The following is a 14,691-nucleotide window of genomic DNA, read 5'->3' on the forward strand; positions in this document are numbered from 1 at the left end:
TGAACGTATCTCGCTTGCCCATAATGCACCTGTCCACAGAAACCGAAAAGCCATTTTGTTGTACAAGCTAGCAGTTTGGGCAAAGAAACTCTTATCAGTCTGACTGATATGTACCTGTGACATAAATGCTTACAATAACGCTCCGTCGAGTTAGTGTGATATGTCAATATGTTAAAGTTGAACCTTCCCGCACCGGGAAATAAGCAGGTATTTTTTGTAGAGTAGCAAAGGTGCTAATGCGTTGCGGCGACTACCTTAAGTATGGTACAGTAACAGAAGCACACTCTTACTCTTGGTTAGCTGTCTGCTCTTTCTTTTATTTGTTTTAAGTAACCAAACATTAGTCCATTTTTTTCTCGCATGTGTGTTACGTAGATACACTTGTCACTCATGACCAAAGATAGTTGGTTTAGCGTTGAGGGTTTGTATAGTAACTAGGTGAGTGAGCATTCAAATAAAACTTGGCAAAACACTTGGGAGCAACAACCAAGCGTTAAGAGCTAATCTGATCATCATGGCCGAAGACACCAGACAGGACAAGAAAGTCAACTTCTCAGCTTTAACGGACACCAACGGGATGACCAGGACATCTTCCTTGTCTTCTGGAAAATCTGGCACTTCCAAGAAAATAGTCATAAAAAATTTCAAAGGTATTTTTCTAACCATCAATAAGTACAGTGACCCCATTTCTTATTCAAAGAGATCACGACTAGTGATGAAGACATGAGTTTTGTAATGGGTTTAAATTACAATAACTGCAATCGTGTTATGTTGAGATGCTGCTCAAGACATAACTTTTATTGTTAACTTCAGATAATTCTCATGTTATGCGAGTTTTGCACATTCTTACCTGACACATCTGGCAATGTGTTTGTTTATTTTTCCTCGTTAACGTCCCAATTAGGATTTTGTTATTCAATGGGATTTTTTGGGGGATTTTTTACTTATATATTTTTTACAGATCGGCCAAAATTAGCAGAGAACTACACTGAGGACACCTGGTTAAAACTGCGGGATGCAGTCAAGGCCATCCAAAATAGAACATCTATTAAGTACAACCTAGAAGAGCTGTATCAGGTATTATGTCATTTTTATATTAGTATGACAACTGCTATTGACTGAAAATGTTCATTGATTGTGTGTGCCCTTGGTAAAAGACTAATTCTACATACCATTGCTAAGTGTTTTCCAACATAACATCTAACTATTTTAAAATTGAGTTTATTTTGTTTTGAAGAGAGTAAAATTCCCATCACCTTATTATTGATACTAGGCAGACTAACTTTTATTTTGTTTATTTTCTCTTGTCTTGTCTTTACCTGGGTGAAGGCTGTTGAGAACTTGTGTTCATATAAAGTCTCACCAACATTGTACAAGCAGCTTCGGCAGGTCTGTGAAGAGCATGTGAAGGCCCAGATCCACCAGTTCAAGGGATATCCTTTTAATTAATTTGATGTACAAATATTTTTACTTTTTTCTTGTTGAAGTCACAATGAAATATGACAATTGATTGTCAATCCTTCTTAGTTAAAATGAATTGAACGCCCATCACAGTCACTCGAATCGCCAAATGTGATTCAAAACATCTGTATCTGAAATTATGACACTTGCAGATCTTACATTTTGGGTATTTCATTTTCATGAGAGAGGCATGCATGAGATTTGAAACACAGTGTTGTGATGGAGTTCAATTAAGCTGACAATATTGACGAGGCTTTAAATGATGACTTGAAATAATTTTTCCTTAATATGGAGTTTACAGAGTCACTAGACAACCTTTCTTTCCTGAAAAGGATGAATCGCTGCTGGCTGGATCATTGCAGGCAAACTGTAACGCTTGATTGTAGTTTTTCAATTAATGATAACTTGTGCAGATACTGTCTATCATTAATATCCTTTGTTTTTCTTTTTTTCACAATTTCTCACAGATAATGATAAGAAGCATCTTTCTTTTTCTGGACCGTACCTACGTTCTCCAAAGCTCCTTGCTTCCATCTATATGGTAAACGTGACTGATGCCCTCACTCTGTTGGAGAATGTAGAGAACTTAGGTTATTTTTGCTTTTCAGGGATACTGGGCTGGAATTATTTCGTACCCACATTGTCAACGATAGTGTCGTCCAGAAGCGCACAATAGATGGAATTTTGGAGCAGATCGAACTTGAGCGGAATGGCGAGACAGCTGACCGCAGTTTGTTGAGAAGCCTGCTGGGAATGCTTTCAGACCTCCAGGTAGAAAATTGATGGCCAACCATCTACTGAAAGCATGCTACTTTATTGTTTTTTTCCCTGATGTTTTGATAGGTGTATAAAGTGTCTTTTGAAGAGAGATTTTTGTTTGAAACCAATCGCTTGTATGGTGCAGAGGGACAACGTTTGATGCAAGACAGAGATGTGAGTGACAGAGCATTAAATAGCCCTTTGGGGTTAAGACCAACAAAAGCGCTCACAATTATTTCATTTGTGTGTTTTCCGTGATTGAAGGTGCCTGAGTACTTGCACCATGTGGCCCGACGGTTAGAGGAGGAAAATGACCGTGTCGTGAGCTACCTTGACCAGAGCACACAGTAATACTTGCAACTATGCTGCCAAAAATTTAACAAATATGCTTTCTAAACAAAGGAATACACTTTCTGAATATGAAAACACATCTTTATTATTTGTTTTTAGCTGGTACCTATTTGACATTTTATTGATTTTGAAATTGTAAAACCTCAGACGGTATATGCATTTTTGTATGGTTTGTTGCACATCCTTTTCTCATGTTCTCTTTACTTACTATCTTGTAGGAAACCTCTGATTAGCTGTGTTGAGAAACAACTTTTGGGAGAGCACATGAGTGCAATACTGCAAAAAGGTGCATTAGCTCAAAATGTTATCTGTGTGGATCATGTGAAAGCCTTAATTATCAGGAATGCCCATTTACTTGGCTTTTTAAAAATGATTCTCCATCTTTTTAAAGGGATTAATTGAGAAAATGCCTAGCTTTTGTAATGTTACACCTTTGCAAATAATTTATTAGTTTATATCCTTTTAATAACAACACAGCAGTGATTAATTTGACATTTTCACAGGTCTGAGTATTCTGTTGGACAGGAATCGCGTTACGGAGCTGGCCCTCCTTTACCAACTGTTCAGTAAGGTAAAGGGAGGATTGCCCACATTACTGCAGTTTTGGCGAGACTACATCAAGGTGTGCTCATCATACATGTCCTCAAACACTCCATGTCACTCTGTGCCATTGACCTCCTAATTTGTTTCATTCCCGTAGTCCTTCGGTGGCGAGATCGTATGTGCGCCAGAGAAAGACAAGGACATGGTTCAAGAGCTTCTGGACTTTAAGGACAAAATGGACAACGTGGCCCAGAGCTGCTTTGCACGGAATGAGGGATTCATCAATGCCATGAAGGAGGCCTTTGAGACGTTTATAAACAAAAGGCCCAACAAGCCTGCAGAACTAATCGGTATTTGATTTGAGAATCGAATTGAATTGAATGCCTTTATTGTCATCATACAAGTACTATGAGATTTAACCTCCCGCGACTTTACATCCACGTGTGGACATCACATTTTTGGTTGTCACAAGGCTACAATGTTACATTTTTTACTACAAGGGCGTAGCGTCCACTTATGATGTGGACAACATTTTTCTCAGAAACTACATCATGTAAAAAGATAAAACTTTTGTTTTTACACTCATCAGGTCCCAATTAGCCTAAAGAAAATAAAAATGCATGCCTTGCAAGAGTTTGGGTCTTAGGAGGTTAAAGCTTCATCAGTGCACAAAAATAAGTAGCCATAAAAAGATTTATACAGTAATGCCTCGAATATCGCAATTAATGTAGACCAGACACCCATAATCAAAAAATCGTGAAGTAGGGTCAACCCTATTATAACTTTTTTTTTTCCAAGTGCTGATTCCTAGTAGCAAAACTGGCTTCCGCTTACGAGTTTCAGTGTGGATTTTCACATTTTTATGAACTTAAGAAAAAAACAATCATAATAAATAAATAATTAGTTGCGGGGAAAAATCGCAAAGTAGTGAATTCGCGTTAAGTGAATATACGATAATCGAGGGGTTACTGCATATAATAAAAATGAAGTGAGGTTAAACAAAAAGTGACTGAAGTGGTTTGCAGCATGTGAGGTAGCTACGGTGGAATAATTTTTTCCTAATACCATCAGAGGTTTTATGTCGCATATTGTAGTGTATTGATTTTTTTTTTACTCCTCTCCAGCATCTCTTAACATGTTTTCTCCATTGCAGCTAAATATGTGGATTCTAAATTAAGAGCTGGTAACAAAGAAGCTACAGAGGAAGAACTAGAGAGGATTCTTGACAAAATAATGATAATTTTCCGATTCATACATGGTGAGTTACTCATTCTAAGTGTTTGATTTTCTCTTAATGCTTTAAAGATCAGCTGGGAGACCTAATGTAATTTATGTCTTGTGTGACAAAACACAGCCACACAAATTGTACAACACGATGCACATTAAAACTTTGATACACTGGTTCGAACACAAATAGAAACATTTTCATTTTCTCTTCTAGGAAAGGATGTCTTTGAAGCCTTTTATAAGAAGGATTTGGCGAAGCGTCTTCTGGTTGGCAAGAGTGCTTCTGTAGATGCTGAGAAGTCAATGCTCTCCAAACTGAAACATGGTCAGTCTTTATAAAGTAATAATAAAAATATACTATGATAACTAGACTTCAGTAAGGTTTTAATCTATTATGATACATTATGGTGTGTACAGTATTCTGAGGATTTTTTATATGATAACAGTGATTCGATGAAACCCTTGTATATAGCAAAAGAAAAAGACATGTTTCGGCTGTCATGTTTGTGCGTATGACTTTTCTCAGAATGTGGAGCTGCATTTACCAGTAAGCTTGAAGGGATGTTTAAGGACATGGAGCTTTCCAAAGACATAATGATTCAGTTTAAACAGGTACTCACGTTCTTTATCCAAGTATTGTTGCTAATGTAGGGATGCACAAGTGTTTGGATTTGTTAGTATTTTGCTATGGGCAATTGCTGTTATGGATACGTACAGAGAAGAACAAGTGAGTTAATATTGAATTGAAAGCTTTATTCATATACATGTTTGTATATTGCACTTTGTCATGCGGATCACAGTGTACACTGAGTCTCCTGATTTGCATTTCATTCATGATCCTATGTATTTCTTCTTAGTACACGCAAAATCAGAGTGAGCCAAGCAACATTGAACTAACGGTCAACATCTTGACCATGGGTTACTGGCCATCATACTTGCCCATGGAGGTCCACTTGACCCCAGAAGTAAGTTCAGAATTTTCTTTTAAGGTGATCTTAATCAGTCCAAACAGGAGCTGTGAAAAGTTAGGCTTGCGGGCCGCAACCGTCATGTCTGGAATCCAATCCTGCCCATGGGCCAGAGCAATGTTAATTGGCAAAATATTATAGTCTATTAAAGGTCATTAACATTTCATTTAAAAAAAGAAATATTTATTCATAACAGCAATGGTGGACGTTCGTCTCAGTGTAGGAAAAACAAAACATAATTATTTAGTGGCCACATAAACAGTTAAAAAAATTGGTAGTCCAACCAAATAAACACATTTCTTTCAATAAAATAATTCAATAATAATTAAAGGATTTACTTGCTATTGGCAAGGTAAATCTAACTACATATATAGAGAATTATATTTTTAAATATGTATTGCTATATTTACATGAACATATCTGTCCTGGGGATAGAAAACAACTCTAATTGATAATGCTAATTTCGTCCACTGGATGGTGCAATGGCCACCACTTATGGTAAACGATTAATTTAACGTCTTACAATACATAGATGCACTTGTGAAGGGTACAAGATGCCAATAATGTTGGCAAGCCATATTTGCCTTATTTATTTAAACTGCAAAGACCGTAATAAGAAAAAGGTTAAATTCATTTTTAAAAAGAACATTTAAAACACAGAATATTGCAAAATATCAGTCAACAGCTTCAGTTCTAAAGAGGGTAATTTGGTTAACTGTGCTGTTTTTTTTTTTTTTTTTTTTTTAACGGACCCACCACCTAATTCATGTCGTGGAAATAGAGTTGGGCAAGTGCTAGTCTTACTTTGTGTCTAGGCTTATAATTGAGTCAAAGTTTTTATCAATCATGTACAACTTGTACTGCTTTCTTTTCTTGAGATGGTTAAACTCCAGGAAGTGTTTAAGTTTTTCTACCTGGGAAAGCACAGCGGGAGGAAGCTGCAGTGGCAGCCCACACTCGGCCACGCTGTACTCAAGGCAGAGTTTAAAGAAGTAAGTTCATGTAGCATCATAGCTCAGAAGTGACCCAATCCTGAAAACTTCATTTATAATCCTGTAGGGAAGAAAGGAGCTACAGGTCTCCCTCTTCCAGACATTAGTGCTGCTGATGTTCAATGAAGGAGAGGAATTCAACATGGAGGAGATTGGTACTGCCACTGGTATAGGTTAGTGGTCTCTTGGTTATTTACGTGTGAATTCAGCGAGCATACATGAGGAATTCATGAGCGTTCCTTTACAGAGGAAGGTGAGCTCAGGCGCACATTGCAGTCCCTGGCCTGTGGAAAAGCCCGTGTCCTCAACAAGATTCCACGAGGAAAAGATGTGGAAAATGGAGATCGTTTCAATTTCAACAACGATTTTAAACATAAACTTTTCCGCATCAAAATCAACCAGATCCAAATGAAAGAAACTGTAAGGATATATTTTATTTAATAAGCATTTCCAAAAGAGCTTACTTGACTATGTAATAACATTTTCTTTATTAGGTGGAGGAGCAAGTCAGCACCACAGAACGAGTATTTCAAGACCGGCAATATCAGATTGATGCTGCTGTGGTGCGCATCATGAAGATGAGGAAGACCCTCAGCCACAACCTACTTGTGTCGGAGCTTTACAACCAGTTGAAGTTTCCTGTCAAGGTAACTCTGCTAAAATCTCTCTCGGTACATGTACTCTTGAAAATCCCAGTTGTCCCTGACACACTGTTCTCTCCGTAGCCTGGCGACCTAAAGAAGCGTATCGAGTCCCTCATAGACCGGGACTACATGGAGCGTGATAAGGAGACTCCTAATCAGTACCACTATGTTGCCTAAAGGGGCGCCACTGTGGAAGCCCTGTTTTAGTCAAAGCATGAGTTCCAAAGTAGCCTCACAGACCTTTAGCCACCCAGTTTATATTTGCAACCACGTGCAGGGTGCAGCACCCAAATTATACAACGACCTCGAGAAAAGAGACTCAGTTTATCCCAAACATATCTTTGATGGCCCTGGGTTCTGCCAAATTCAGTGAAGAAACGCAGGTGGTCTTTGGTTTAAGAAAAAGAAAATACGAGCACTTTTCTTTTCTTTTGTTTTACCACTGTAGGCAGGGATTTTATGTTAATTTGTTTTCCCTGTATTGTTCAGCTCTAAATTCAGAGCATTTTTGTATTTGCTTTGTGTTTCATTTTAAGTGTTTATTCTGTTTTTTTCCCAGGGATTTCTCAAGAAAGTTTGCTTGTTACTGATGTGAGGATAGGGTCGTGGCTGACAAAAATGCAGGTGAACTACTTGGTTCGATTTTGAGGGGGTCTTTTGTTTGTTTAATTCAACTGTTCTATTGTTATATTGATTTTTTTTCTTCGCTTGTGGTCAAAATCACATCACATGGATGAAACAGCAAAGTTAAATAAATTGATATTTAATTATTTGACACATGTTTTTTTCCTGAGGATATAGTTGGAGATGTTTTGTTCTTTTAGGGTAGCAAAATAGAACAGCAATATAGTTTTACAATATGGTTGTGGAAATGGCTGGTGTGCTGTTCAAAATGTTATTGAGATGTGTGAGGAGAATGTTACAGGATTCTGCTAAGTATTGAAGAGCAGCATTAAAGTGGCCTCTGCGTTCCTGCTGGGGTTTTACACTCCCTCGTGAATTGGTGCTTGTCAGCTGACTAACCACAATACACATGCACATTGTAGCTTTGTCTAATGCAGGGGTGGACAGACTATTCCACAAAGGGCCGCAGTGGGTGCGGGTTTTCATTCCAAACCATAGAGAGGGCATCTTTTCACCAATTGGGTGTCCTCCAAGTGCAACAAGTGCTTCTTGTTTTCTGCAGAAATCGCATTGGTTAAACTCTCTGTGCTTGATCGGTTGGAACAAAAACCTGCACCCATGGCGGCCCTTAAGGACCGGTTTGCCCACCCCTGGTCTAGTGTATATTGGAGAGAAAGAACTCCGTTATCCAACCACATAGAGTAGGCTTCCCCCTACAATATGTGCAGTACCTAAGAAAATCACACGCACACATTTAATATACTATAAGGAAACAGAGATTGAGGGTTTCAGGTAACCGTGACAGCATTAGTTATTTTAACAGATTGGGCATCTGTTGTCAATAGCAGGTAGGCATTGAGTAAATTGAGAATATTATTTTCTTTTCTTTTTTGCTTTATCTGTCTATTTTTTAAGAAAACCCCTATTCATTGTAATGTTTTATTATTATGGTGCAATTCATAGCTATTTCAAAGCGCACGCTGCATTGACTATAATGTAATGCTTTTCGAATGGCACTGACACAAAATGGCCGACAAGTTGTGTCGGCTAACACGGTTGGCTCTAAGGGCGGAATAGTATGTACATATCTCGCTATGTAGGAGAGAATAATGTGCACGGCGTTCGGGAGCGCGCCCACGTGACATGCAAGCTGCAGACGCAACAGTTCACGTGATGCGTGGCTGCCTGGCTTTCTTTCGTTTTTGGCTAGAGTGGTAACAGGCGATGACATACGTCCAAAGCGAGCCCGGTTTCCATTGGCACGACTTCCCAAAATTCTCGCTGTAGCACGAATGCGAAAAAGGAAGAAGATATACGACCGCTACATTTGAAAGTCTGCCAAGTCAGGTGAACGGTACCACCTGTCCAGCTCCACTTTACATCCGTGCGCTCGTGGGGACACGAAGGGAAATATGAAACAAACAATAGCTCGTGGCACGCTTTGGCTGTTCATCTGGTTTGCTGTTTTGGGTGAGTGTTTTGCACAGAAGCTGTAAAAAGAGCGACGTTAACAGCGGCACGACGGCTGTGATCCCAATGTGTTTTCGGCTAGCATTAATGCTAAATGGAAACGCTCGCTGCTAGTCTGTGTTATCAAAGCCAAATTTTCCATGTCATGCACGAAATGCTACTATATGCCAAGTATTAGCCCACGTATATAAGTCTACATTTGTCTAATCACCTCATCTCATTTTCTGAACCGCTTGATCTTTACTAGTGTCGTGGGGGGTGCTGGAGCCCATCCCAGCTGACATCTTGATCCACGAACACACAACAACGCAGTCATAAGTGAATAATATACATGAGCCATATCTGGACTTTTTAATGTAATGTATCAGTGGCCTAATGTTAATGTATCATTCACCTAATGTTAATGTATCATTTACCTAAGGTTAATGTGCTACAGGAACAGAATTATCATCTGACGTCTTCATGTGACTTCTGTGTGCTGATTTATTTTTCCCCCCATAAAGAAGAAAACGACAAACTGCTTCCATGAAAATATTTAGAGTAGCTGCCTAAGACTGTGAATACAAGCCAGCATAAGTCTTATCAAATAATGAATGGATGTTATTTACCACTGTAACATTTAGACCCTTTGGTGGAATAGGTAATTCTTGTTTTGTTATTCCCTGCGGTCATTACAGGGTAGTAATGTTAGCTGTGCAGTGTTTACTTGGTGAATAGAAATGTCAACAGGTTTAAGTTTCAGCAGGCAGTGCTGCGATGAAGGGGCTTAGGGAGAATATTGAGTTAGTCAATTGCATAATTTTCTGATGATCGGAATCTCGTTAAAAAAAAGATTGGGTTTTAAAATATATTTGCCTTTTCATTTTAAATGATTCAAATGATGGATTGGACAATAAAAATATTCATTTCTTCATTTTCTTAATCAGTTATAGCCTCACATGGCTTGTGGGGCAGCTGGAGCGAATCCCAGCCAAGTAAGGGCACCAGGTGGGGGACACCCCGAACCGGTCGCCAGCCAATTCAGGGCAATTTAGTGTCAAACCAAAAATGTTTTTGGGATGTGGGTGGAAGCTGGAGTACCCAGAGAAACCCACACAAGCCTGTGGAGAACATGCAAACCCCACACTGTGAGGACCCACCTGGGATCGATTCCTCAACCCCAGAACCGTGAGGCCGACACGCTGACCACTTCAACACCAGACCGCCCAATAAAAACTTTTTTTTTCTAAATTTGTGTGTTTTTCTTAGGGGGCTTCTCTCAGGCCCTACCTTCAGCTATTACTCTATTAGATTATTCAACCCTTTTAGAGGAAAAAGGAAAACAAAATTAATCCACCGAAGGATAAACTCAATGCAGTAGTCTGACGATCATACAAGCGCACAAATACGCATTCAGTTCAGGTTATGAAAAAGATAGTAATCGTAAAAAAAAAAAGGAATTTTCATTCATTTGTTTTAATTGTTGCTTATCTGCATGAGGCTCCTGGGGGTGCTGGAGCTTATCCCAGCTATTGGGAGAGTGCACCCTCAAGTGTTTGACAGCCAATCGCAGGACAAACAACCATTTGCACTCACACCTAAGGGCAATTTGGAGTGTCCAATCAGGCTCTCTTGTTTTTGAAACGTGGGTGAAAGCTGGAGTAAAACCCACATAGCCACGGAGGAAAACATACAAACTCCACGGGTTTGAATTCTTAATCTCAGAACTGTGAGGCAGATGTGTTTGTCCATTGCACCTCCTTAAAGGATAATAAATAAAAGAAATAAAAAATGCACATTTTCAGACTGAGCTTTTGTGCAGCCTCATTGCAGCAGGAACCAAGAATTTCTAGAATTGCACTGTTCTGCACCACAGAAAGTTGAGCCTTTCACTGTGATTTCTAGCTCATCTGAGCTTTTACGGTCATAATCCTTAGTTTGGAGAACTGAATTGTGGTATTGTTCTATTGTATTGCAGGTTGCCTTCATTCTATTACTCTTGAAGTGAGGCAAGGGAACTCCACATGCATCAAGGCTGAACTCTCTGTGTTGCTCTTGATCACATACAATACATCCAGCAATTCGGTAATCGGCAGATGATAGTAATTTTTTTCAGGTAGTCGTGATTAATTTTACTGCATGCATTATGAATCTGAATCAATTGTCTTCCCAAAGACATCTGTGCAAGTGCCGCTTCCCAATACGACCACAGTCGATGCGGAGAGCAGCTCTTGTGGTGGCACACCTTTTCTGGTGGCAACCTTTGGATTTGGACACACACTGGGATTGAGCTTCTCAACAAATGGAAGTCTTTACAGTGTGGACACAGTGACGCTGCAGTACAATCTCAGCGACTCCTCCATATTCCCTGACGCCAACAGCTCTGGTGAGACGTTGATGAAACTATCATGCTATCGTGTACTAATTTTTCCCCGCTTCTCGACCGAGGATGTCAGACGCCTGAGAATCTTGTCTCAAGAATATCATAAGGACCAAGTCTCTCAACAAGTGACATGTTTACCTCCACCAAAGAAGTATTTTTTTTACATATAACATTCTGCAAATCTTTTGTGAACTGGCCGCATTCGTGTATTTTTTTAATTTTTTTTTGAGAATGGTCAATTTCCCTGTTTATTTTAGTCATGAGGTGTCAAAATTGTCATATGTATATACACGAATTTAAACACGTTATTGTTTAGGAAGTCTTCTGGATAAGATAAATGAATTTTAACCCAGAACAGCACATTTCAGCAACTGAAATTAATCGAGTTGAGATGTGTGTTTCTACTATCTTTATCATTTGCTGTCTAGTCAGGCCCTAATTTGTTAGTGCTAATCTTATTTTTTTTTAAGATAGAATAGATAAATAAAAAACGAGCAAATTCAATATAAACCTCTTGCCAGTTTATCCCATTCATTTTAAGGAATGAAGGTAATATTTAACCACAGGCAGGTGTTTGGCCTCGTTTCAATGCACTTGTTGATACATGTTCGTTCATCAATGGGATTGGAAAAAATGGTGCATAAGACAAAAAAAGCCATTTATTTAATAATTTTTGGAACATTGTGATTGACTTTTCCCTTGATCGTATTTTTCTTCAGCTGTGGTGACTGTTGTGTCGTCTTCGGTGGGGATCCAGGCAGCCATCAACACCACGTACCGTTGCGTGAGTGCCACCTCTGTTGTAGTCGGTGGACAAATCGTCACTTTTTCTGATACGAGACTTGAAGCGTACATGCCAGGAAATGATCTCAGTCAAACTGGTATGACGCATCTTTCTTTCAAAGTTCCGTTACAGTTTCTAGCTGTGGCCTCTGTGTCATTTCTTTATCTTTATTGTACAGAAACAATATGTGCAGCAGACCAAGCCAGTACTCCAACTCCCACCACTGCCCGTACTCCAGTTACACCAGCACCCGGACCACCCGGAACACCTGAACGCGGAACTTACTCCATTGACAACAGCAATGGCACTGTTTGCTTTTTAGCCCAGATGGGACTGCAGCTCAATTTTTCCTATGTCTCTCAATCTCAGAATAAGGTAGTGGTACGACAACTCTGTTAAGTTAAAGCTGTCTTGAGTTAATGGTGATGTTTTTTTTTGTTTTTAGACTGTTCAAGAAATATTCAATCTCACCCCAAATTTGACAAGTTCTTCTGGATCTTGTGAAGTCAACAGGGCTACCTTGGTTCTGTCTCAGAATGGAACCACTTCACTCAACCTTACCTTTACCCTGGTAATTATATAATTGTATAAAAATAAGATTCCAGTCTGGCTACTTGTGATTTTTTTGCAGACTAATAATTAAACTGTTCACACAGAACTCCACTACCAACAAATACCACCTTAACGGGATAAACATGCTTGCCAATTGGGCTGATATGGAAGGTATTTAAGCTTTGAAGGACCTATCTACTTGATCTGATTTGTGTATAATAACTTTTCATGAGAGACAAAATCTCTGTCCAGCTCCATTTTCAGCAAGTAACACCAGTCTTGACTACCTTCGGACTACTCTGGGACGCTCATACATGTGTAATGCAGAGCAAACTCTGGCTGTTGTGCCAAACTTCTCTCTCAACACATTCAGACTCCAAGTTCAACCCTTTAGAGTCACCACAAATCAGTTTGCCACAGGTACAACAACTTTCTATTTTCCCATTTTGCTCTTACAGCCTCATCTCTTAATGTAATATTTTTTTTCTTTTAAAAATCCATACACAAACAATACCCTATGTGTATGCTAGATTTTTTTTTCTCAAATGTGTTTTAATGTATTTTTTTGAATGATGCCACCAACCTCTAAAGTGGTTTCGCCTATTGCTCTTTGCAGCACCTCTTAACATCCATCATTTTAGATGGAGAATGTCAGTGCCTAGCCATTTTATGATCCCTCTAGAGATGTGTGATTAAAGTCTGAACTTTGGTTGGGCCTCACAAGGACATTCACAGATTGTTTTTGAAACCACTTTCTCTGTTGTCTTGGTGTAGAGAGCACTTTAATCCAGGCTGGCTGCCATATGCTTTTTAACTAAAGATGTTTTTTTTTCTTCTTTAATATTATTCAGGAGTCTCATTTGTGTTTGGTCGATAAAACGTTTTGGGCGACTAAGAGGTGTCAAAGACTTATGCATTCTCATTAGAGCGACTCTAAATATATTGTGGTATCTTTCTCCTCATTGGTCTTCAGCGGAAGAGTGTCAAATGGATCAAGACCAGATGCTTATCCCCCTCATTGTTGGAGCAGCCCTTTCTGGCCTCGTGTTGATTATCCTCATTGCTTACCTGATAGGCCGGAAGAAGAGCCATGCTGGATACCAGACCATCTGAACAGAACTCATTGGGGGTAACATCATAGATTAAGTGTGAAGTGGAGGGATGAGCTGGCAATGCAAAACTGCAGACAAGCATTTGCCAAAGAAAAAAAAAAGTGTTGCTACATCTGCATTTTTCATGACTTAGTACTTTTTTGGGGTTGAGGGGCGTAATTTCCAGAGCAACTACGTGTGACAAGACTGAGTCCTAGGATAGAAGCAGAGTGTTTGACATTTTGAGAATATTTTTATCTTTTTGGAAATTATATTTGCGTGAATGTCTTTGTATTCAGTGTAAATTATTTAAAAATCATATTTCTCCCTGACTTGTTAGAGACAGGTAATATAATGAACAGGTGGACCAAAATCTATTTTCGACCGATGGAATTACTGTTTTTTGTTTTTAAAAAAATGAACATCTAAAGATGATTATGAATGTCAAGCTCCCTTCAAAAGTTGGTGATCCCAAGGTGGCATATGCTCAGAAATTCCCTTTTAGTGAAGTTTAATGTCATGCACACTGCCTTTTGATTCTAAACATACAATTCTCATTTACTTCCAACAATCAAGTCTCCCACATTGGTTCCATTTGTATTGCCCATATCCCCAACAACTAAACAATAGTGTTAAAAATTGATTTATATTGAGAATGAGCTCATGTGATGTTTCTTTTCATTGTGCATTCTACTGGAAGAATAAAGATTTGATTTTTTTGAGTGTACCTCCGGTATCGTGTGTTAAATAGGGTTGAACTGGTTATTTCAAGTATTACATAGCAGTAGGAAACTAAAACCATTTATCGTTGACTTTCAAAGCAATTTCCTGATTTGAGAACAACAGAATAAATGCAACACATA

At 38.9% G+C, this 14,691-nt stretch overlaps 2 protein-coding genes across 2 annotated transcripts; both read left to right on the forward strand.

Annotated features, from left to right (window-relative positions):
* Nucleotides 1–27: 27 nt before the first annotated feature.
* cul4a (cullin 4A) lies at nucleotides 28–7,720 on the forward strand. The gene is made up of 20 exons (XM_077626191.1): nucleotides 28–650; nucleotides 962–1,077; nucleotides 1,330–1,433; nucleotides 1,761–1,830; nucleotides 1,929–2,002; nucleotides 2,070–2,232; nucleotides 2,305–2,394; nucleotides 2,485–2,567; nucleotides 2,790–2,857; nucleotides 3,075–3,193; nucleotides 3,272–3,464; nucleotides 4,268–4,372; nucleotides 4,556–4,666; nucleotides 4,868–4,953; nucleotides 5,199–5,306; nucleotides 6,188–6,301; nucleotides 6,369–6,474; nucleotides 6,549–6,721; nucleotides 6,796–6,948; nucleotides 7,027–7,720. The coding sequence occupies exons 1-20, from the start codon at nucleotides 515–517 to the stop codon at nucleotides 7,120–7,122; spliced, it is 2,268 nt and encodes a 755-aa protein (XP_077482317.1). The 5' UTR covers nucleotides 28–514; the 3' UTR covers nucleotides 7,123–7,720.
* Nucleotides 7,721–8,671: 951 nt separating this feature from the next.
* lamp1a (lysosomal associated membrane protein 1a) lies at nucleotides 8,672–14,555 on the forward strand. The gene is made up of 9 exons (XM_077594856.1): nucleotides 8,672–9,039; nucleotides 10,997–11,103; nucleotides 11,194–11,404; nucleotides 12,121–12,282; nucleotides 12,364–12,560; nucleotides 12,631–12,756; nucleotides 12,842–12,908; nucleotides 12,990–13,157; nucleotides 13,711–14,555. The coding sequence occupies exons 1-9, from the start codon at nucleotides 8,982–8,984 to the stop codon at nucleotides 13,848–13,850; spliced, it is 1,236 nt and encodes a 411-aa protein (XP_077450982.1). The 5' UTR covers nucleotides 8,672–8,981; the 3' UTR covers nucleotides 13,851–14,555.
* The last annotated feature ends 136 nt before the right edge of the window (nucleotides 14,556–14,691 follow it).

This window comes from Stigmatopora argus, chromosome 2, assembly GCF_051989625.1.
Source record: "Stigmatopora argus isolate UIUO_Sarg chromosome 2, RoL_Sarg_1.0, whole genome shotgun sequence".
Classification (NCBI taxonomy): Eukaryota; Metazoa; Chordata; class Actinopteri; order Syngnathiformes; family Syngnathidae; genus Stigmatopora; species Stigmatopora argus.

Excerpts from the sequence above, each read along its gene's own strand:
- cul4a (XM_077626191.1), top strand. The coding sequence starts at position 515 with ATGGCCGAAGACACCAGACAGGACAAGAAAGTCAACTTCTCAGCTTTA. Across the intron at positions 2,395-2,484 it reads GTTTGATGCAAGACAGAGAT|GTGCCTGAGTACTTGCACCA; the intron begins GTGAGTGACAGA and ends CCGTGATTGAAG. Across the intron at positions 4,667-4,867 it reads GCTCTCCAAACTGAAACATG|AATGTGGAGCTGCATTTACC; the intron begins GTCAGTCTTTAT and ends GACTTTTCTCAG.
- lamp1a (XM_077594856.1), top strand. The coding sequence starts at position 8,982 with ATGAAACAAACAATAGCTCGTGGCACGCTTTGGCTGTTCATCTGGTTT. Across the intron at positions 12,283-12,363 it reads AAATGATCTCAGTCAAACTG|AAACAATATGTGCAGCAGAC; the intron begins GTATGACGCATC and ends TTTATTGTACAG. Across the intron at positions 13,158-13,710 it reads CACAAATCAGTTTGCCACAG|CGGAAGAGTGTCAAATGGAT; the intron begins GTACAACAACTT and ends ATTGGTCTTCAG.